At 36.8% G+C, this 23,834-nt stretch overlaps 1 protein-coding gene across 37 annotated transcripts in view; it reads right to left on the bottom strand.

Moving 5' to 3' along the window:
- The window catches only part of ADAM22 (ADAM metallopeptidase domain 22), a 279,921-nt gene that overhangs the window by 25,644 nt on the left and 230,443 nt on the right, over positions 1-23,834 (bottom strand). For 31 of the 37 annotated variants that reach the window (XM_017975383.5, XM_054237342.2, XM_054237343.2 and 28 more), the window contains 4 exons: positions 13,059-13,227; positions 10,009-10,123; positions 7,610-7,700; positions 4,336-4,353 (listed from right to left, as the gene is read on the bottom strand). In XM_017975383.5, coding sequence (XP_017830872.4) covers positions 4,336-4,353; positions 7,610-7,700; positions 10,009-10,123; positions 13,059-13,227 — 393 coding nt within the window. The remainder of the gene's footprint in view (positions 1-4,335; positions 4,354-7,609; positions 7,701-10,008; positions 10,124-13,058; positions 13,228-23,834) is intronic. The other 6 variants (XM_078342932.1, XM_054237345.2, XM_078342931.1 and 3 more) reach the window with 1 other exon arrangement.

Consider the following 23,834-nt stretch of genomic DNA (forward strand, 5'->3'; position numbering starts at 1 on the left):
TAATTCTTCTTGCTTTAATAGAGACTATCAAGCCCCCATGATAAATAAAATAACTTTTCATCATTTATTGAGAAAGATTATAAATGGCTAAATAAATGATCCTTTTTAAATTTTAAATCAAACTTCTTTTTCCAGTCCTTTATTTTCTTTATGGCTTTATTCCTAAATCTTGAATGCTTCCTTATTTCACCAAATTTTGGAAACTAAAAGTGATCACCACATTAGGCGGCCTGATTAGGGCTGAATTTTATAATGGGAAAATTACCTCATATTACTCATATTACATGCAAATATTTTAGATGTGCATGATTTTTTAGCGGACAATAGCCAAAATAAAATAAACACTTATGTAACTAGGTTTTTTTCCCTCAAAACGTATCTCTCCCTACATTAATTACATGTTGTCTTTTTCTTCTCTGTACACCTTTGGCATTTCATTTGGTGTTTTGAATTGATGCATCCCATTAAGTAACATTCTTTTGAATGTATTCCCTATTTTCTAAGGTAAAGACCAACCCCTGTAACTTAATGATTCTGGAGGAGCTAATTTATACAATTATTTCTCTCCAGGTCTATAATACTATGCTTATTGCTTGCTTATTCTTATTCCACTTCAGAAAACAACTCTTAATGTGTTCATAATTATAAATCATCTAGTTGTTATGTTAGCATTCTAAATTTAAACATTAAGTAAGACCGTTTCTTGATCACCCCAAAACCTTTAGGCAAATTGGTGCTGTTATGAGAGAAGTCTAATATTTCCTAAAAGCATCCCTTGAATTATATTTATCTTAATAATTCTTATGCATACTTAGAATGTTGGGGGAAAACCATTTAACCAACTCTTAACTTTAATGCTGAAGGATGCACTTCTCCAATGCTTGGCTGGTATCTGGGCTGTCACTTACTGGAATTGTTACTTTACTGTTTTAAGAAATACTGTATAATGTGTGCCAAGTCACACTGACAGATGCAGGAATATCACTGAAAGAATAACAATAATATAAAAACAAACTGAGAAAGGTTTGGAAAAAAGATAGGAAGTTCACAAGCAGAAAATAAAGTGGCTAAAAGAGGTGAGAGACAAAAGAAATGGGGCAGGGGAGGAGATTCTGTTTAAAGTAAAATCATAGATCAAAAAGATATAATCTAATTATTTTTTCTATTTATCATCAATCATAATGGTGTGTGTTCATCTCAGACAAAGGAATAGAATAAGATTTCAGCTAAATATGGATGTTTTATATATCTAAGTTCAGTTAATGTTTCTTATTCTATTGCTATTCGCAAGCTTACCCTAAAAACTAAAACCCACTTATAATTCCCATTACAAGTCATATAGGTTCTAAGTCCTAAAGCAATTGTGCTACAATATAAATAGTAATATCAACTGAAAAAACTGGAGCAGTTTTCTTTCCTGAATATTTTAAATAAAAGGATAAACATAACCATCCTTCTAATTACCTAATATCTAAGGCTGTGGCTCCCTGGTTCCACAATTCTGCCCATCACAAGACACTAGCAGATTTAAAGTGATGTTGTACATATGTGGAGTTCTGCCTTTACTATGCCCCTGAATGGAGCTTCGGGTTTCCTTTTATTATGAAGTTTGTGAACAAAAAGAAAAAAAATGGGTCTGCTTCTCACCTTTTTATCAAACTTGCAAGTCAACATACAATATAATCCTTCTCTATACTGAAAACCTTGAGGACCCATTCTCAGGAGAGAAAATGTATCTGGTTATGAAACTCAGTCACAGAATTACTTGCCTGTCCTCTCTAGGAATAGGAAAGTTATGCCCAGTTTGGCACTTCTGAGCCACTGCAACAGTATTAAAAATCTGATAACTGGCTATTGTACTTACTATGTCTTGCACTTAGTGTCAAAGCAAAAGTTACATTCACCAATATTGTCACCACCACAACCAGGATATGTGAGCCTCACATATCCTGCCTTCCTCTTTGAGAGCAACTACATTGACCTCATTCATTCAAAGATTAGAGAAATGCAGTCTTCCAAGACCACATGCTAATAATTTCCCTTCACCAAAATGCTTTGCAGATTGCCACAAACCTTACTTGATTTCAAAGTTGAGGAAAGTTTGATTTTCCAATATCACATACTAGTAGATTTCTGATTCCTTGTAGATTGGTTTCCCTACCATAGAGCCTCAAAGAAAAATGCAATTTAAAAGCAATAACAACTCAAAATTCTTAATTTTACTTCCTGATATCTTTTGGAATTGGGAAGATCTTCACAGGACTGAACGTTTTTTAATGCATGCATTGGTCTGCTCGCCTTACCACTTTCTCTGTAATCACTAACATGTATTCTCAAAAAGGAAAATCATTTAGAAAACACCTATACATTCACTACTTCCTGATCTAAAGTCTATTCTTTGCCATTTCTCCACTTTGAGACCTACTGTACAAACTCAGTATTCATTAGTTATGGCCAAGGACAAAAAAAAGGTTGTGTTGACATATATCAAAATATATAAAATAAATACCCACTGAAGATGTGACAACTCTCAAAATATGATAGGCTAGATTCCAAAAGAGTAACCAGATCAATGAAATGATGACTCAGTAATACCAGGAGACATGAAATTATATCAGGCACATAAAGGAGATTCTTCACGTGAAAATGTTCTTAACTATATCTCTGTTCATATTGAGTTAGAACAAAAAATTTGTGCATATTTTTCAATATTAATCATTTTTCTAAAGTGTGGGCAATTCCCTTATTCTGGTAGAATCCCTAATGAGAACACATCTTAGAGCACTGTGCTAGCTTTACTTATGCTACATATGAGACATTTCACTTTCTTTTTCATATATTCAGCAATATTAAATTACATTATAGGTTTAGCTCCTGGGAAATGAAGCTGAATCATTAATCTTTTTAATTTGATTTGCCTAATTCTATTTTCCACTAAAGAAACTCACCAGACTTAGATTTCCAATACTACCAATCAACTTCTACCCAACAGAAAGCCTAAACAGCGGCTCCTGCTCTATTCAAGTGCTTTTGAACACAAGAGTTTAAAACATATAACGAAGAAATCTGGTTGTTTATAAAATGTAATTTTGTCTCAGTACTTTTTCCATTAATGATGAGTTAGTCACTCTAGGGCAAGGTATTTTCTGTTGTCTACACAACTGATCAGGATTTCGAATGGTAACCCATGGGCACCATATATTTATACAGATTCTATAGATACTTACGGTTAAAGCCTTATGGGAGTTTTAATTTATTTTTAAAAAGAGCAAAGTTTAAAATTTTGCTTTGTGAAAAAAATGAAAGTTGTGACGAAGCATGACAAATTACCAGATTTATACAGCTTATTGATAAGGTATCACAGGGATGCAATTCCACAATGGAAAAGGTTAAATAAATAGGAATCTGTATAAATACCATGAGTATAGAACTAAATACCATATCATGTGTAAGACCTGGTCTAGGTTATCAGTTTCTAGGATAGCATTTTTTATCAGTAGCTAACAGCACTAGTGACTTTTTAAGTGTGAAGAGAATATTGGAAGCGTGCATTCCAGTATTATGCACTAATTTAGATTTAGATAAAATAGGCAATTGTTATAGAACAGCATGAATGCTTTGTATCTCTTTTTAACCAACAGTCTATCCAAACTGTTGGTTAAACATAGATTTTTAAGGTTATGCTATATAGGGTGTCTGACTCTCTCAAGAATTAGGCATTTTTATTAAAAAAGAATACATAAGACTATCAGAGATTCCAACTATGCAAATTCTTTCTTTAAATGTTTGATTTCCTAATCTATACAAAAAAATTCCTTAGGCAGAGATAATCAGGCTCATCAAATGCTACAGCATTCCCAACAGCAACACTGCCCAAACAAACTTTGTCATTTATGAATAAACATTATCAATATAACAAGAGCAACAAATAAATTCCCTCAGTAAGTATTAGGCAATAAGAGTACTATAAACATGAAGAAAAGCTAATATTAATGTAAACACATGTGGCACCTTAACATAGAGGAAGTTTGTTTTAGATGAAAAACAAATCAATTTCTCTATATATTACTATTTGTAAAAAAGCGAGAATCTCTACTAATTTTAGTATTATTGGATAAAATAACCATTAAAATTAAATGTCATATCTATTTTAAATTATATTTCACAGCACCATCATTCAAATTATCTCAAGATAATAAAAAAATCACAATTAGTGTATGATCACTGTGCCATAAAAACAAAATGAACTTAATTATAATTGCAGGTATGAATTCCCACAATGCTAATATGAGTCAAACCTTCCAATTATATGTTCACATTATTTTTATCACATACCTCTGTTCTCGATAGTTTCTTTTCATGGACAAGAAGAGAGAGGGGAGAAACACAAGAGTTAGTTACCTCTGGAAGGACATCAAGAGGAAGCACTAAACATAAAAGCTCTAGCTTTCACTGAAAAGTCTTCACTAGAGGATTTCAAATTACAGAATTAAAATGGGGAATGCATACACAAAAATTGTCACCTCATGATTAGGAGAGGCGACAAAGAGTGACAGCATTGTCTAACAACTATCCATTTTTAAAAACATTAATATGCTGCAGCCATTAAAGAGGAACTGTTTTCTCAACATCAGTCACTGCTCTAAAGTAAAACTTATTTCAAATACAGGTCTTCAGACATATATTAATTTAAATAATGAAATTAATGAATCAAGTTACTTATATAAATAACTGTATTTTCATAGAAATAAAATCATAATTCATTCCTAATGGAATACAAACCCCACACTATACTTATTCATAAGAATTTGAAAAAAGAGGATATAAGTGAATACCAGAACATTCTACTTCATCAGGTATGATAAACAGGAGTGAGTTAATTCATGGCAGTTAAGGATCTCCTAAGTAATTACTACTTATTTGCTGAAGCTTCACATTGGAAATACTTGTTCAATGTTTAGTCTCTGTGTTTATCTAACCATAAGCTAAAATCAACTTAAATACATTTCCAACTAAGTGGATCTTATTTAAAAAATTACTCTAAAGGGTGTGGTAGGGTAGTGCAGTACCAGTAACTTTTCAAGAATTCACTGCTAACTTTATATCTTGATAAAATTAAGTGTTAATATTCTGGAGACATGTTAGAAAGGTCATACAACTGAGTAGTTTTGGGCTGCTTCCTCTAAGATCAAGGATAATGTTTTCATATGGATTTCATTGGTAACATCATTACTTGCCAGTCTATTTCATCCACATTATAAGTATCATGTTTGATAAAAGGCACATGAGGGCAAAGGTGACAATTTGTTATTATTTTTAATTCTAGAAACTATCAGATGGGGGGAAAATCAGCCTGGTATCTTTCTTTTCAACATGTTTTGCTTTTTATTCCCTCAATCTGATTTCCCAAGCCATACAGTTACAAACGAGCATTCTACATTTTTTGTTCCTGCTGTTCTCCACCCCAAGGCATGGAGAAGGGCTAGAAAGTTTAAATAAACAGACTAATGAGAAAATGAGTTCTCAGGTTCTAAATCTGGTTTTAAATTTCAAATAGAATAAGTAAAACATCGTATTCATGAATTTAATTCCTCTACTAAAATGTCTACATTCCCATTCTATTCCTAAATATATTCTGAATAATTTTAGAAACATTAAAACTTTAGGTATTTGGACTACTTATTTATAAAGAGGATACCACAGTATGCACAAGGTTTGTCTTTTTCCTTAATCAAGTTGCAAAGTGCATATATTCAGAAATGAACAAACCTCAAAAGAATGCTATAAAAATAAGAAATCACATACAGAAAAGGTGCCTTTCATTCTAATCAATAAAAGCAAATAGACACATAATTTAATAAGTAATAGGAGTGTTTAAGTTTCTAAAAGGTAGGTTTTCCAAGATCGTACAAGTGAAATATCCACTTCCATCACTAGGTGGCAGAAAATCACATACTCCAGAATAAACAATTTTTTTCTTTCCTTTTTCGCATAACCAAATGAAACCACTGAGCTACTTCAAAACAACAATGTTTGTGATGGCAATTACTACTTAAATCATGCATTAAGTCAGAGGAATGGTGTGACTCCAACATAGAGCTAATTTGCTTGTGGTGCAAGGAGAAATCAAATGACAAACAGAAAAGCCTTCCTATGAGATATATGATTTCATAATTCCAAATGTTATGCTGAGATGTGAATCTAAGTGAAATATACCTAGTAACCTGTACACCAAAGAGCTCCATAGGTTGTAAGCATCTGTCATGAACTTATTATCATCTAACATGGTCTTAAACCAACTGCGCCAAAGGAAACACCTTTATATGTGTATATGGCAATTGCGTGTGAGGTCAAAACCATGAAAGAGTTTGTTTAGCTGAAAAGAGAAAGCAATTAGTTTACTGCCAGGATAAGTTTTGTATGCTACAAGCATTAATAATACAGGCATTTGTGGAAGACTATATGGTACAGGGCTAGGTGTTCACTTAACCAGGGAAAAGCTGTGCTCTCCTTCACTATGATGTCTTGTCAACCACGTTAGGCCAAACTGTACTATGCTGTCTGTGCTACTCGTTATATATAGTCTTCCACAAATGCCTGTATTATTAATGTTTGTAGTGTGTAAAACTTATCCTGGCAGTAAACTAACTGCTCTCCCTTTCAACCAAAGAAAGTCTTTCATTGTTTTGCCTCACAAGCAATTACCATGTATACTATAAAGGTGTTTCCTTTGGTGCAATTGGTTTAAGACCATGTTAAGTGAAAATAATAAAGGCAAACAATTACACATGGCTTACTGTGGGCCAGGTACTACTTTGAGTGTTCAACATATGTTAACTCACAGAACAAAGCTGAGTCTATCAAAAAGTTTGGGGTAAAAGTCTAAACTTTTGATTCTAATTCCCAAAACTTTGAGTTATCTAAGTTTGGTCCATAAGGAAAAATGTGCTATGAAATGCGGTAATGCCCAGAATGCCTAGCACAAGCTGCAGGCCTTCCAAATGGAGAAAAATCCCAGGCCTGTGGGCTGGAACATCATCATCAAGGATCAGCAGAATATGATTTTAAGTTGAAATATTAAAGAACACTTAAGGTTCACTATATTTAAGTTTTAACTTATTAAACTTAAGTTAGTTATTTGAATACAAGGCAATTTTTCACATCATAAGACTGAAGCACTTAAAAAGAAACTGAATACACTGGTTTCTTTTCAGATTACATAAATCATAAAAAGGAAACTGAATGCATTAAATAGTAAGTTTACAACGTTTGAAGGCATTTACTGAGCAAAATGTTTAAGGCTATCAAAGTCTCTTCAAAAGTTACACTTAAAAATTTTTAAAAATTTAGACTGATTTCAATTCACTGCAATGATTTTAAAAAAATACCTAGTCCTTTTACAATGGAAGGAAGTTGTCTGGAAATCTAAGAAATGATGTTTTTATCACTCCTTGCCATGCCAAGAACAAGCACTGACTGGCTGCTAAGCCAGACTGATTTTCATTGTAAGTATATTCAACCAATGAAACGAAACTTTCTATATGTTTTCATATAATCAAATGTTCAGAAATATATTTTGACAGTAACAAGACTGAGACATTTCACTTACTTATAACCCCACGCAGTTATTCCTAATATGAGGGCTAGCACTAAAATGGTGCCAGCAATTATGCCTATTATGATATTGGTGCCAGCAACACCTGAGAGGGAAAAAAGAAAGAAGGAAGATCAGTGGTATAAAATTCTTTCAGAAACTTTATTGTTCAGATTTGTAATCATCACACGAACAACACTGTTTTCAAAAATGGGTATATTTCAAAGGAAAGGAAAATCAAATATAATCCAGCAACCCACATCAGTTGTTTTAAAAATAGTATCTGGTATTAATTCTTGTCCAAGTACATTTTGCACAGTTATATTTTCCAGAAAACATGATGTCATTAAACTAAAAGAGGGAAGAGTAATGATACTTAGGGAGGAACTTGTAGAAAATCTGTATTCCTTTTGATCCTTACCTCTTTCTCAGAAATTCCAGAAATGTTATTGTGCAAATCACTCCATTTTGACAACTAAAGCAAGGTCCTTATTGCTCTTAGTTGTATGAGTGTGTGTGTGTGTGTGTGTGTGTGTGATTGTGTGTTATATTTCATCTCTCAAAGTGAATATGTGCTTCTTAAGGGAGAAAACATGTCCACAGACTTCTGTGATTACTGCCCAGGTGGTGTAGATGATAAAAACACTGGGCTTGTAATTCCCAGTCTGGGCAATGATGGCTGTGGCATTCTAGAGAAGGAAAACCCAAAGGAAAAAAAGAGTTGAGTGAGCTGGAGGATAGAAGCTGATGTGGCAGGAGAGGGAGGCAGCACCACACTGGCAGAGAGACAGGCAGGCAGAATCCAGGGCAGGGTTGAAGCCTAGGACACAGTGATGCATTGTTGTACCAGTATCCACTGTCAGGCAGGCTGAGATAAAATCTTTTAGAGGATCATAACAGCAGAAAGACACCATGAGTCAAAGTCTTGGTCAATAAGCTCAAGGGAGGGCTCAAAGGCAAAAAAGACTGATCTGAATGAGGTGTGGCTCTGACACCAGAAGGCCTGCTTTGCTGATAATAATTTATGCCACATGGTTAACTGCAGAGCTTTCATCCAGAGCAGCTTAGATCCACCTTTGCCTGCTCCATTGCTGAGGCATCCTTTTACACATCAAAGGTCAGGAGTCCAGGGTTACTTGAGATTTCAATTCTCCATGACAGGAGTGGCAGCCTCTGTCTGGGAGCCCTCAGAAGTCATATCAGACAGCAGGGCTAGGATATCTGAGCAGACTGGTGGACTCCAACCTACCAGGTCTTCTGTGGGATGCACAGATGCAGCTACCAGAAGATCCCTTGGGTCACTAGGATTTTCTTACTACAAGACCTAGCATGTCTGTCCTTCCTTTTCTTCCAGGGACTTAACAGGGAGCAATAAACTTAGATGTTTATCGTATTTATTTCTAAGTAATGGGTATGGTTTTGACAAGTTACTTAAATCCATGTACCTAAATATTATTGTCTTTGAATTAACTACTGGAACAAGCTCCACACTACCACTGCTAAGACTGGCACTCTAAAATCTTAGTCATCCTATGATTTTCTTTATAAAAGTCATTATTAGCTAAGACTGTTTACCTTTCTCGATTATTAGAATGAACTTCGAGATTTGAGCATTATATTGTATAAAAGAATACTCAATAATAAAATGGTGAAATAGTGTAAAAGGGGACATTTACCTACAATATATGAGTTCTTTCAACCATCTGCATTCAGTTTCTATATTCCCACTTGGGCCACCCTAGTTGTTAGGACTGCATCTGCTATTTCTTATCCATGTCCTTAAAACCCCTCCAGGAACCTTGGCCAGGACTACTGCTTCTAGTTCAGGCTACAGAACTGGGGTTGCACAATAATGAGGTTCTATAATAAACAATATTAAAATATTTAAAAATAAATTAATTCTTGTAAATTATTTAGTTCAAAAATTTAAAACTCTTCCTTTAAATTCACACAGTTATGAGTTATGACTACTTTCTTTTTTTTTTTTTCTTTTAAGACGGGGTTTAACCATGTTGGTCAGGCTGGTCTTGAACTCCTGACCTTAGGTGATCCACCTGCCTTGGCCTCCAAAGTGCTAGGATTACAGGTGTGAACCACAACACCCGGCCTGACTACTTTCTTCATTTAAAAGAAATGTTATAGTTTATTGAAAGCCTCAGACAGGTATAATACTTGAAAAATCTCAGAATAAAGTAGGTCAAGATAAGGCTAAATTAAATAGACTAAGTGTACATAATATTACATATTATTATAATTTAATGGACATAATCAGTTTCATAAAATGTACCCCAGTTGTATAATTCATCATTATGAAGATGTTTATCATAAAAATAACTCAGGTAAAGTGTTCAGAGAGCAGTTTTCTCTGTCTTTGTGTATAAAGACTACATGATGTTACCAAATTAAGTACTTACCATTGCCAGACAGAGTGATACCAGTCTTTGCATCATCATTATGAGGGAAGTAAGTATTGCAGTCAGAACCTATCCAGTGTCTGTTACAAACACATTTCAGCTCATTACTGCAAACCTGAAATCCAAAATCAAGCTAGAGTAAATGTCAACTCTCTGGTACAGAGGCATGAAAAATAAACACTAATTTCCTACTATGATATGCTTAGAATTTGATAATTCTGAAAAATTATTAGTATGTTCTTCCTAATACTAATTACATTATTTTGCCCTCCAGTACCTCAAACAAATGTTTCCTAGAGACCAACAACTGACCCAAAGGGAACGATGAATTTTAAGAGCAATTCATCTCTGTCTATAAAAAAAAAAATCAAAGAAATTATTGTTTTGAATTTCATTAACTTAAATTTTATGAGGAAGGTTTTAAAAACTGAGCAGACGTACAATAATCTGTCAGTTATCTAATACAAAGGTTTCTTTGCTTCCTTATTAGGCATCTTTATGCAAAAATGTTACTCATTTTTTAGGAAACAAAATGAGATAAAAGTCTGATGAAGAGGGGAGACCTGATGTTTTGTAGGGGTCTGAGAAGTAAGTTTCACAAGGCTATAACATTGGCACCTCAATCCATGCTGTAGATACTAGCTATGTCAGGGTCAAGGAACTCCCACAAACAGAGTACAGAAAAAAGATTCACATAAAATTGACACCATTTTTTTTTTTTTTACATTATAGGAAAATAATCTCTCTCTATTAGTCCACTCAGGAAACAGAATATACACCTAAATCTAATTCAAAACAACTCTGAATAGAGAATCAGGAGAGAGTTAAGTTAGGTTTCAGATGAGTTAAGTTCCTCCTGAGACAGGTTTTCACTACAGGGGTTTCTATCTTGTCTGATCTAATTTTCAGGAACACAACATACATCTACATCCAAATGTAACTATAACCCAACTTCACTAAGAGCTACAGATTAACAAATAGGCAGAAAGAAAAAGGTTTAGGCTTAAAATTAAAAGGCCTGGATTTGAGTCACCATATCACTCCTATCTTCCTAAGGGACCTTAATCAAGTCACTTGGCTTCTCTAAGCATCAGTTGCTATGTCATATGGTATCAATGATATTGTGACAAGACAGACAGTAATGCCAGGGTACAGTAATAATAATAAATAGCATAGCTTACATTTATTGCACTTACCATATCCTGGGCTTGTTTTAAGTGCTTTACAAGTTAACTCATTCTTCGCACAATCCTTTAAAGCAGGCACTATTATTATCTCCTTTTTATTGAGGAAGAAATTGAATTGCAAAGTCTATGAAATTTGCCCAGTATTACCCAGCTAGTAAAAAGCAGAGCTGGGATTCAAACCCAGGCCATATGATTTCAAGCCCACACTCTTAACTACATAATACATAGTACATAAAGAATACTTGTATTAATTTTTCTTGTATTAATTTTTTGTCACAAATATAGACTCAAGTTGCTGTAAGTTAAAATTACCCCAAATATAATTATGTATAGTTCTTGTGAATACATAATTATATTATGTATTTATATATTATGCATAATTATTTTAAATTATCTGAATGCTAATTTGTCATCTGATTTACTTGCATTGGTTCTTCTTCTACTAATTAATTAAACAAATGGTTACTAAGCACAACTATGTTTGGTCTCTTGTGTTTTGTTTCAGAATCTTAAGATGGATAAGATATGATTATTCATTAGCACGGATGATCAAGAAAAATTCCATTATTCTTTTCCTCTGATCCCCTAAAAGTATTTCTCCCTAACATCCTCTTAAAGATTAAGGAAAGAAGACTTGGAAGACCCCTTCATAGGAGCAGAGCTACTCACTACATGACTTCTCTACTCTTTTTTTTTTCTTTGAGACGGAGTTTCGCTCTTGTTACCCAAGCTGGAGTGCAATGGTGCGATCTCGGCTCACCGCAACCTCCGCCTCCTGGGTTCAGGCAATTCTCCTGCCTCAGCCTCCTGAGTAGCTGGGATTACAGGCACATGCCACCATGCCCAGCTAATTTTTTGTATTTTTAGTAGAGACGGAGTTTCACCATGTTTACCAGGATGGTCTCGATCTCTTGACCTCGTGATCCACCCGCCTCGGCCTTCCAAAGTGCTGGGATTACAGGCGTGAGCCACCACGCCCGGCCCACTGTTCTTCTCTACTCTTATATGCCATGTGAATTCCTATGCTTTGGCAAGAAGGAACAATTAGTTACTTTCCTAAATAAATTCTTGGCATATCCCTGAGGATATGCATGGAATGACCAGAAATGAAGGCTTACAATCCCAAAACAGGAATCCTTTATCTGAACTGAATAATATAACTGTTCAAGCAAAGGATCTGGAACAAAGATACAAAGAATGTCACAGCGCATGCTGAAAGAAATAGAACAAAAATATTTTTGGTAGTATTGGAATTCCTAACTGAAAATGAGAAAACTTGATCACTAGTAGAGAATGAATATTTAACCTGGAAACTTACCTGTATAGGATATACATTATCTGAGATATAACTGAAAGCATAGAATTAAAAGTCTTTCAAATGCCATTTTTTCTATACATCTGTTAGAAACATTTCCCTAAGTTATTCTGTTTTTATTTTTAGGACTTATCCTCAGCTTGTACACACTGGTGTGGCTACAGCAGTTATTAATAGTCCATTCAGATTTGCCAGTGCCTATACCACATCAGTTGTTAAATACTGTGGCCATTACATCTAATTTTTATTCTTTATCTTAAAATCCCATTATAGTTTCTTAAAATTTATCTCCTTGTAAAAAGTTGGCAGATAAAAAAGAAGAATGTAAGAATTTGGTTAGAAAAATTATCCTTTTCCTTATTCCCAGGCTTTCTTAGATTATATAACAGAAATATTCAAATAGCTATAATTAAATTGGTGTTTACATACCAGCTAGAAATATGAATAATCAATCATGTTTTCCATAATTAAGAAAATAAATAGTTTAGGGCCATATCTGCTTCTCTGATATAAAAGAAATAGCTCCTGAGAAGGGACTGGATACTTACTCCATTTCCTGAGCAAATAGTGCCTTCTTTACTGCTCAAGCAAGTGCTAAAGTTGAAAGAAGCCACCGGAAGACACCTGTGTTCTAAGCATATCATTTGGGGGCCACAAGGTGTCCCATCTTCCACATAGCCAAGATCTACATCTTCTTCAAGCTTAACATGCCCACCACTAAATACAAATTGAGAGCAAAAAATGAGTCTATTCATCTACATTCATTTTGAAAACATGCTCAAAAACTTAAAAGTAGGCAATATCGCTTCCTTTATTCTATTGATTATTTAATAAAAACCAGTAGCATAAGCCAGTTCAATCTCAGAGAAAGGCATTGAATCTTTTGATCTAATTCCTTTGGAGAAATTGATATAGTTTAGGATTTAAACGTAATTACTATAACTGGGCCCTGAATTGAAACAACTTTATCATTTCACCTGGGCTACAAAAGTTAAATAAGGCATTATTAGTAGTATGTAATTTGATAAGTAGGTTTCAAGATTTGAAGTGTGTTTCAGACAAGGATGAGAATTGGTTTTGGTTTACCCAAAAAGACTGCATATGTATCAATTATATTTGAGAATGACTAAACTACTGCAGCATCACTATTCAATATAGCAAACCTGCATATTATTTAGAAATGATTTTAAAAACCACGGTAAGAATTGAAAATGTATATTCATATGGTGCTATATCACTGCTACTATAAAAGTCCCCATTCTTTTTTTTAACTTATAATTTATGTTCAGGGGTACACACGCAGGATTGTTATATAGGTAAACTCATGTCATGAGGGTTTGTTGTGCAGATTATTTCATCGCCCAGCTACTAAGCCTAGTACTCAATAGTTATTTTTTCTTATTCACTCCTCATCATCACATACCTCAGGTAGGCCCCTGGGTCTGTTGCTCCCCTCTTTGTGTCCATGTGTTCTCAATATTTAGCTCCCACTTATAAGTGAGAACATGTGGTATTTGATACTCTGTTCCCATGTTAGTTTGCTAAGGATGATGGCCTCCAGTTCCATCCATGTCCCTGTGAAGAACATGATCTTGTTCTTTTTTTAAGGCTGCATAGTATTCCATGGTGTATATATATATGCTCCACATTTTCTTTATCCAGTCTGCCACTGATGGGCATTTAGGTTGATTCCATGTCTTTGTGACTGTGAACAGTGATTGCTTTACGTGTCTTCATCATGAAATCTTTGACTATTCTTATGTCCAAAATAGTATTGCCTAGGTTGTCTTCCAGGGTTTTTATAGTTTTGAGTTGTATATTTAAGTCCTTCATCTATTTTGAATTGATTTTGGTATACAGTGTAAGGAAGGGGTCCAGTTTCAATCCTCTGCATATGGCTAACCAGTTATCCCAGCACTATTGAATAGGGAGTCCTTTCTCTATTACATGCTTTTGTCAGCTTCATCAAAGGTTATAACTTCATCAGGTGGTTATAGGTGTGCTACTTTATTTCTGGGCTCTCTATTCTGTTCCATTGGTCCACATACCAGTTTTTATACCAGTACTCTGTTGTTTTGGTTACTGTAGCCCTGTAGAATAGTTTGAAGTTGAGCGACATGATGTCTTCAGCGTTTTAGTCCCTGTGAATTTTAAGAGTTTTTTTCTAGTTCTGTGAAGAATGTCACTGATAATTTAATAGCAATAGCATTTAATCTATAAATTGCTTTGGGCAGTATGAACATTTGAATAATATTGATTCTTCTGATATATAAGCATAGAATTTTTTCCATTTGTTTGTGGCATCTCTCATTTCTTTGATTATTGGTGTTTTGTAATTGTCATTGCAGAGATTTTTCACTTCCTTGATTCATTGTATTCCTAGGCATTTTATTATTTTTATGGCAATTGTGAATGGGATTGCATTTCTGATTTGGCTCTCAGCTTGGCTGCTGTGGGTGTATGGGGATGCTAGCAATTTCTGTAAGCTGATTTTATATCCTAAAACTTTGCTGAAGTTGTTTATCAGCTGAAAGAGCTTTTAGGTCAAGACTATGGGGTTTTCTAGATATAGAATCATGTCATCAGCAAAGAGCAAAAGTTTGACTTCCTTTCTTCCTATTTGGATGTCCTTTATTTCTTATTCTTGCCTAATTGCTCTGGCCAGGACTTCCAATACTATGCTGAATAGGTGTGTGAGAGAGGACATCGTTGCCCTGTTAAGTTTTCAAGGAGAATTCTTCCAGCTTTTGTCCATTCAGTATAATGTTGGCTGTGGGCTTTTCACAGATAACTCTTATTTTGAGGTATGGTCCTTTAATACCTAGCTTATTGAGAGTTTTTAGCATGAAATGATGTTGGATTTTATCAAAACCCTTTTTTGCATAATCATGTGATTTTTGTCTTTAGTTTTGTTTATGTAATAAAACATATTTATTGATTTGCATATGTTAAACCAAACGTGGATCCCGGAAATAGTCTACTTGATTATGATGGACATGCTTTTTGATGTGCTACTCAATTTGGTTTGCAAGTGTTTTGTTGAGGAATTTTGAATCAATGTTCATCAAGAATATTGGCGGGGGGTGACTCAAGATGGCGCTGTGAGAACAACCCAGGATTGGAGCTCTCGTTGAATCCGCAAACGGTGAGTCAGAGCTGCATTTCCAGACTGATCTTTGTTGCCCACAGAACGGGGAAACTCCCAAGTATAAAAAAGACACGGGACACCAGGCAGTAGGTCTGCCTGGCGAAGCCGGCAGCCGGGGCAGCGGCGGACGGCCCTACCCAGCAATCCCCACAGGGCGCGCGTGTCCGGGTGCCCTGTTGAACCAGCAACCTGAGACTTGAGAGGGCTGGACTTGAGACTGAACGAGACTTGGACAGTAGGCCAGCCCAGGGGATTGCAGGGACAGATCGTTTGGGACACCCAGTGGGACGAACAAAACCGCGATTTCAAACTATCCCGAGCAGACGGTCCAAGACGCTCTGTGGGGGAGGGGCGTCCACCACTTCCTAGGCAACCCGCCCCAACTGAGATACACGCCCACTGCTGACGCAGCCAGCCGTTGCCGAGGCAACCCGTCCCTACTGAGATACACGCCCACTGCTGATGCAGCCTGCCGTTGCTGAGGCAACACGCTACAACAAAGAGACTCTGCCGCAGGGCGTGGCGGAGAGCACAGCAGAGCCTGCAGGAACAGGGCGAATCACACAACAGCAGGGCGGAGCCTCGGCAGCCAAACAGTGGCTAGTCTGCCTTCTAGCTGGGCAGGACACCTCATCGGACATCGAAAAATAAAGCCCGAACCCCCCAACACAGAGCATTTGAGAAAAAAAGGGTTTTTTTTAATGAGCTCTGTTGCAGCAGAATCAAACATAGCAGCCTAACAGCCTGGAATGAACAACAGAGCTCACAGCTCAGCAACTGAACTCCAAAAAAGTACAGACTGTCTCCTCAAGCAGCTCCCTGACCCCTCTATATCCAAAAGACTGACATTTGGCAGGCATCATCCTGGGACAAAGATAGCAGAAAAAGAAACGGGTAGCATCCCTCACTGTGCCACAGGTGCTAGAGGTGCACCCCAGACAAGCAGGGCCTGGAGTGGACCTCAGCAGTCGTACAGTGAAGGGGCTAGGCTGGTAGAAGGAAAACCAAGTAACAGAAATACTTCATCATCAACAATCTGGGTGTCCATTCAGAGACCCAATCAAAAAGTCAGCAACTACGCAGACGACAAGCGGATAAACCCACAAAGATGGGAAGAAACCAGCGAAAAAAGGAGGAAAACACCTGAAACCAAAACACCTCACCTCCTAGAAAGGACCAAAACTCCTCACCAGCAAGGGAGCAAAGCTGGACGGAGAATGACTGTGACAAAATGACGGAATTAGACTTCAGAAGGTGGATAATGAGAAACTTTTGTGAGCTAAAAGAACATGTATTAAATCAATGCAAAGAAACTAAGGAACTTAAAAAAAGATATGAGGAAATGATAACAAGAATGGATAACTTAGAGAGGAATATGAATGAATTAAAGGAGCTGAAAAACACAATACGAGAACTTCGCGAAGCATGCACAAGTTTCAATAGCCGAATTGACCAAGCAGAAGAAAGAATATCTGAAGTCGAAGACCAACTCAATGAAATAAAACGAGAAACCAAGATTAGAGAAAAAAGCGCAAAAAGGAATGAACAAAGTCTCCAAGAAATGTGGGACTATGTGAAAAGACCTAACCTACGTTTGATAGGTGTACCAGAAGGGGACGAAAAGAATGAATCCAAGCTGGAAAATACTCTTCAGGACATCATCCAGGAAAACTTCCCCCACCTAGCAAGACAAGCCAACACTCAAATGCAGGAAATACAGAGAACACCACAAAGATATTCTGCAAGAAGAGCAACCCCAAGGCACATAATCGTCAGATTCAACAAGGTAGAAATAAAGGAGAAAATACTAAGGGCAGCCAGAGAGAAAGGTCGGGTCACGCACAAAGGGAAGCCCATCAGACTCACAGCAGATCTCTCGGCAGAAACACTACAAGCCAGAAGACAGTGGGGGCCAATATTCAACATTCTTAAAGAAAAGAACTTTCAACCCAGAATTTCATATCCAGCCAAACTGAGCTTCAGAAGTGAAGGAAAAATAAAATCCTTTGCGAATAAGCAAGAACTCAGAGATTTTGTCACCACCAGGCCTGCTTTACAAGAGCTCCTAAAAGAGGCACTACACATAGAAAGGAACAAACAGTACCAGCCATTCCAAAATCACACTAAAAGTTAAAGAGCATCAACATAATGAAGATTCTACAACAACTAACAGGCAAAACAGCCACTTAGCATCAAAATGGCAGTATCAAATTCACACATAACAGTATTAACCCTAAATGTAAATGGACTAAATGCACCAATCAAAAGACACAGACTGGCAAATTGGACAAAAATCCAAAACCCATCAGTGTGCTGTATACAGGAAACCCATCTCACATGCAAGGATACACAAAGGCACAAAATAAAGGGATGGAGAAAGATTTACCAAGCAAAAGGAGAGCAAAAAAAAGCAGGAGTTGCAATTCTCATCTCTGTTAAAATAGACTTTAAAGCAACAAAGATCAAAAGAGACAAAGAAGGCCATTACATACTGGTAAAAGGATCGATAAAACAAGAAGAGCTAACGATCCTAAACATATATGGACCCAATGCAAGAGCACCCAGATACATAAGGCAAGTTCTTAATGACTTACAAAGAGACTTAGACTCCCACACAATAATAGTGGGAGACTTTAACACTCCACTGTCAATATTAGACAGATCAACCAGACAGAAAATCAACAAGGATATCCAGGGCTTGAATTCAGACCTGGAGCAAGCAAACCTGATAGACATTTACAGAACTCTCCACCCCAAATCCACAGAATATACATTCTTCTCAGCACCACATCACACCTACTCAAAAATTGACCACATAATTGGAAGTAAAGCACTGCTCAACAAATGCAAAACAACTGAAATCATAACAAACAGCCTCTCAGACCATAGTGCAATCAAGTTAGAACTCAGAATACAGAAACCGACCCAGAACCGCACAGCTTCATGGAAACTGAACAACTGGCTCTTCAATGTTGACTGGGTAAACAATGAAATGAAGCCAGAAATAAAGAAGTTCTTCAAAACCAATGAGAACGAAGACACAACGTGCCAGAACCTCTGGGACACATTTACAGCAGTCTCTAGAGGAAAGTATATAGCAATAAGTGCCCATATGAGGAGAATGGAGAGATCCAAAATTGACACCCTATCGTCAAAATTGAAAGAGCTAGAGGAGCAAGATCAAAAAAACTCAAAACCCAGCAGAAGACAAGAAATAACTAAGATCAGAGCTGAACTGAAGGAGATTGAGATACGAAAAACCCTTCAAAAAATCAATAAATCCAAGAGCTGGTTTTTTGAAAAGATCAACAAAATAGACAGACCACTAGCCAGATTGATTAAAAAGAAAAGAGAGAACAACCAAATAGATGCAATAAAAAATGATAAAGGGGAAATCACCACAGATTCCACAGAAATTCAAACCATCATCAGAGAATATTACAAACAACTCTATGCACATAAACTAGTAAACCTGGAAGAAATGGATAAATTCCTGGACTCCTGTGTCCTCCCAAGCCTAAACCAGGAGGAAGCTGAAACTATGAATAGACCAATAACAAGGTCAGAAGTCGAGGCAGCAATTAAGAGCCTACCACACAAAAAAAGCCCAGGTCCAGACGGGTTCACAGCCGAATTCTACCAGACACACAAAGAGGAGCTGGTACCATTCCTTCTAAAACTATTTCAAACAATTCAAAAAGAGGGAATACTTCCCAAATCATTTTACGAGACCAACATCATCCTGATACCAAAACCCGGCAGAGACCCAACAAGAAAAGAAAACTTCAGGCCAATATCCATGATGAACATAGATGCAAAAATCTTCAATAAAATATTGGCAAGCCGAATGCAACAGCAAATCAAAAAACTTATTCACCATGATCAAGTAGGATTCATCCCGGGGATGCAAGGCTGGTTCAACATACCCAAGTCTATAAATGTAATTCACCACATAAACAGAACCAAAAACAAAAACCACATGATTATCTCAATTGATGCAGAGAAGGAATTTGACAAAATTCAACAGCCCTTTATGCTAAAAACCCTCAATAAACTCGGTATCGATGGAACGTATCCCAAAATAATAAAAGCTATTTATGACAAACCAACAGCCAATATCATACTGAATGGGCAAAAACTGGAAGCATTCCCTTTGAAATCTGACACTAGACAAGGATGCCCTCTTTCACCACTCCTATTCAATATAGTTCTGGAAGTTCTAGCCAGAGCAATCAGGCAAGAAAAAGAAATAAAGGGTATTCAAATAGGAAAGGTGGAAGCCAAATTGTCTCTATTTGCAGACGACATGATAGTATACCTAGAAGACCCCATCACCTCAGCCCAAAAACTCCTGAAACTGATAAGCAACTTCAGCAAAGTCTCAGGATATAAAATCAATGTGCAAAAATCACAAGCATTCCTCTACACCAATAACAGACTTAAAGAAAGCCAAAACAAGAACGAACTGCCATTCGCAATTGCTACAAAAAGAATAAAATACCTTGGAATACAACTCACAAGGAACGTAAGGGACCTCTTCAAGGAGAACTACAAACCACTGCTCAACGAAATCAGAGAGGACACAAACACATGGAGAAACATTCCATGTTCATGGTTAGGAAGAATTAATATCGTGAAAATGGCTACATGGCCCAAAGTAATTTACAGAATCAATGCTATCCCCATCAAGCTACCATTGACTTTCTTCACAGAACTGGAAAAAACCACCATGAACTTCATATGGAACCAAAAGAGAGCCCGCATAGCCAAGTCAATTCTAAGCAAAAAGAACACAGCGGGGGGCATCACACTACCGGATTTCAAACTATACTACAAGGCTACAGTAATCAAAACAGCATGGTACTGGTACCAAAACAGAGATAGAGACCAATGGAACAAAACAGAGGCACCGGAGGCAACACAAGATATCTACAACTATACAATCTTTGATAAACCTGACAAAAACAAGCAAGGGGGAAAGGATTCCCTGTTTAACAAATGGTGTTGGGAAAACTGGCTAGCCATATGCAGAAAGCAGAAACTGGACCCCTTCCTGACACCTTACACTAAAATTAACTCCAGATGGATTAAAGACTTAAACATAAGACCTGGCACCATAAAAACCCTAGAAGGAAATCTAGGCAAAACTATCCAGGACATAGGAGTAGGCAAGGACTTTATGAACAAAACACCAAAAGCATTGGCAACAAAAGCCAAAATAGACAAATGGGACCTAATCAAACTCCACAGCTTCTGCACGGCAAAAGAAACAGTCACTAGAGTGGATCGGCAACCAACAGAATGGGAAAAAATTTTTGCAGTTTACACATCTGACAAAGGGCTGATATCCAGAATTTACAAACAACTCAAACGGATTTACAGGAAAAAAACAAACAAGCCCATTCAAAAGTGGGCAAAGGATATGAACAGACACTTTACGAAAGAAGACATATATGAGGGCAACAATCATATGAAAAAATGCTCATCGTCACTGGTCATCAGAGAGATGCAAATCAAAACCACATTGAGATACCATCTTACGCCAGTTAGAATGGCGATCATTAAAAAATCTGGAGACAACAGATGCTGGAGAGGATGTGGAGAAAAAGGAACACTTTTACACTGTTGGTGGGAGTGTAAATTAGTTCAACCATTGTGGAAGACGGTGTGGTGATTCCTCAAGGCCTTAGAAATAGAAATTCCATTTGACCCAGCAATCCCATTACTGGGTATATATCCAAAAGACTATAAATCCTTCTACTATAAGGACACATGTACACGAATGTTCATTGCAGCACTGTTTACAATAGCAAAGACCTGGAATCAACCCAAATGCCCATTGATAATAGACTGGATTGGAAAAATGTGGCACATATACACCATGGAATATTATACAGCAATCAGAAATGATGAGTTTGTGTCATTTGTAGGGACATGGATGAACCTGGAGAACGTCATCCTCAGCAAACTGACACAAGAACAGAAAATGAAACACCGCATATTCTCACTCATAGGTGGGTGATGAAAAATGAGAACACATGGACACAGAAAGGGGAGTACTAAACACTGGGGTCTATTGGGGGGAAAAGGGGAGGGCCAGTGGGAGGGGGAGGTGGGGAGGGATAGCCTGGGGAGAAATGCCAAATGTGGGTGAAGGGGAGAAGGAAAGAAAAGCACACTGCCATGTGTGTTCCTACGCAACTGTCTTACATGCTCTGCTCATGTACCCCAAAACCTAAAATCCAGTAAAAAATTAAAAAAAAAAAAAATTGGGCTGAAATTTTCTTTTTTTGTTGTGTCTCTGCCAAGTTTTTGTATGAGGATGATACCGGCCTCATAGAATGAAATAGGGAGGAGTCCTTCAATATTTTGGAATAGTTTCAGCAGGAATGGTACATCCTCTTTGTAAGTCTGGTATAATTTGGCTGTGAATCTGTTTTGGTCTTGCCCTTTTTTTGGTTGGTAGGCTATTTATTACTGATTCAATTTTGGAGCTTGTTATTGGTCTGTTCAGGAAATCAATTTCTTCCTGGTTTAGTCTTGGGAGTGTGCATGAGTCCAGACATTTATCCATCTCTTTTAGGTTTTCTTTTTCTTTTTTTAGTTTTTTCTTTCTTTTTTTTGAGATGGAGTTTTGCTCTTGTTGCCCAGGCTAGAGTGCAATGGTACCATCTCAGCTCACCGCAACCTTCGCCTCCTGGGTTCAAGTGATTCTCCTGCCTCAGCCTCTTGAGTCACTGGGATTATAGGTATGTGCCACCATGCCTGGTTATTTTTGTATTTTTAGTAGAGATGGGGTTTCTCCATGTTGGTCAGGCTAGTCTCGAACTCCCAACCTCAAGTGATCTGCACACCTCAGCCTCCCAGTGTGCTGGGATTGATTACAGGCATGAACCACCACACCCAGCCTCTTTTAGGTTTTCTAGTTTGTGTGCCAGAGGTGTTCATAGTAGTCTCTGATTGTCTGTATATCTGTGGGGTCAGTGGTAACATCTCCTTTGTCATTTCTGATTGTATTTATTTGGATCTTCTCTTTTTTCTTCATGAGTCTAGCTAGTGGATTTTCTTATTTCTTTTTTCAAAAAATAAACTCAGATTTGATATTTTACTTGGCTTTTCACATCTCAATCTCCTTCAGGTCAGCTCTGATTTTGGTTATTTCTTGTCTTCTGCTAGCTATGGGGTTGGTTTGTTCTTGCTTCTCTAGTTCTTTTAGTTGTGATGTTAGGTTGTTAATCTGAGATCTTTCTAACTTTTTATATGGGCATTTAGGATATAAATTGACCTCTTAACACTAAATTAGCTGTGTCCCAGAGATTCTGGTATGTTATATCTTTCTTCTCATTAGTTTCAAAGAACTTCTTGATTTCTGCCTTAATTTCATTATTTACCCAAAAGTCACTTCAGGAGTAGGTTGCTTAATTTCTATGTATTGCATGGTTTTGAGAAATTTTTAGTCTTGATTGCTATTTTTATTGTGCTGTGGTCCAAGAGTAGGTTTGGTAAGATTTCAGTTATCTTGTATTTGCTGAGGATTGTTTTATGTCCAATTGTGTGGACATATTTTATCTAATTTTAGAGTATAGGCCATGTGATGATGAGAAGAATATATACTGTGTTGTTTTTAGGTGGAAAGTATCTATAGAGGTCTACAGATCCATTTGGTCCAATACTGAGTTCAGGTACTGAATATCTTTGTTAATTTTCTGCCTTGATGATCTACCTAATACTGGCAGTGAAGTGTTAAAGTCTCCCACTGTGTTTGTGTGGGAGTTTAAGTCTCTTTGTAGGTCTTTAAGAACTTGCTTGATGAATCTGGGTACCCTGTGTAGGGTGCATATATATTTAGAATAGTTAGGTCTTCTTGCTGAATTGAACCCTCTACCATTACATAATGTCCTTCTTTGTCTTTTTATATCTTTGTTGGTTTGAAGTATGTTTTGTCTGAAATTAGGATTGCAGCCCCTGTTTGTTTTTTTCTCCTGGCTTCCATTTGCTTGGAAGATTTTTCCCCCTTCCCTTCATTTTGAATTTATAGGTGTCACTGCATATGAGATGGGTCTCTTGAAGACAGCATACCATGGGGTCTTATTTTTATCCAGCTCGTCACTCTGGTGCTTTTTAAATGGGGGCATTTAGCCCATTTACATTCAATCCCCATTCACTTCATTTATTT

The sequence above is a fragment of the Callithrix jacchus genome, chromosome 11 (assembly GCF_049354715.1).
Source record: "Callithrix jacchus isolate 240 chromosome 11, calJac240_pri, whole genome shotgun sequence".
NCBI lineage: Eukaryota > Metazoa > Chordata > Mammalia > Primates > Cebidae > Callithrix > Callithrix jacchus.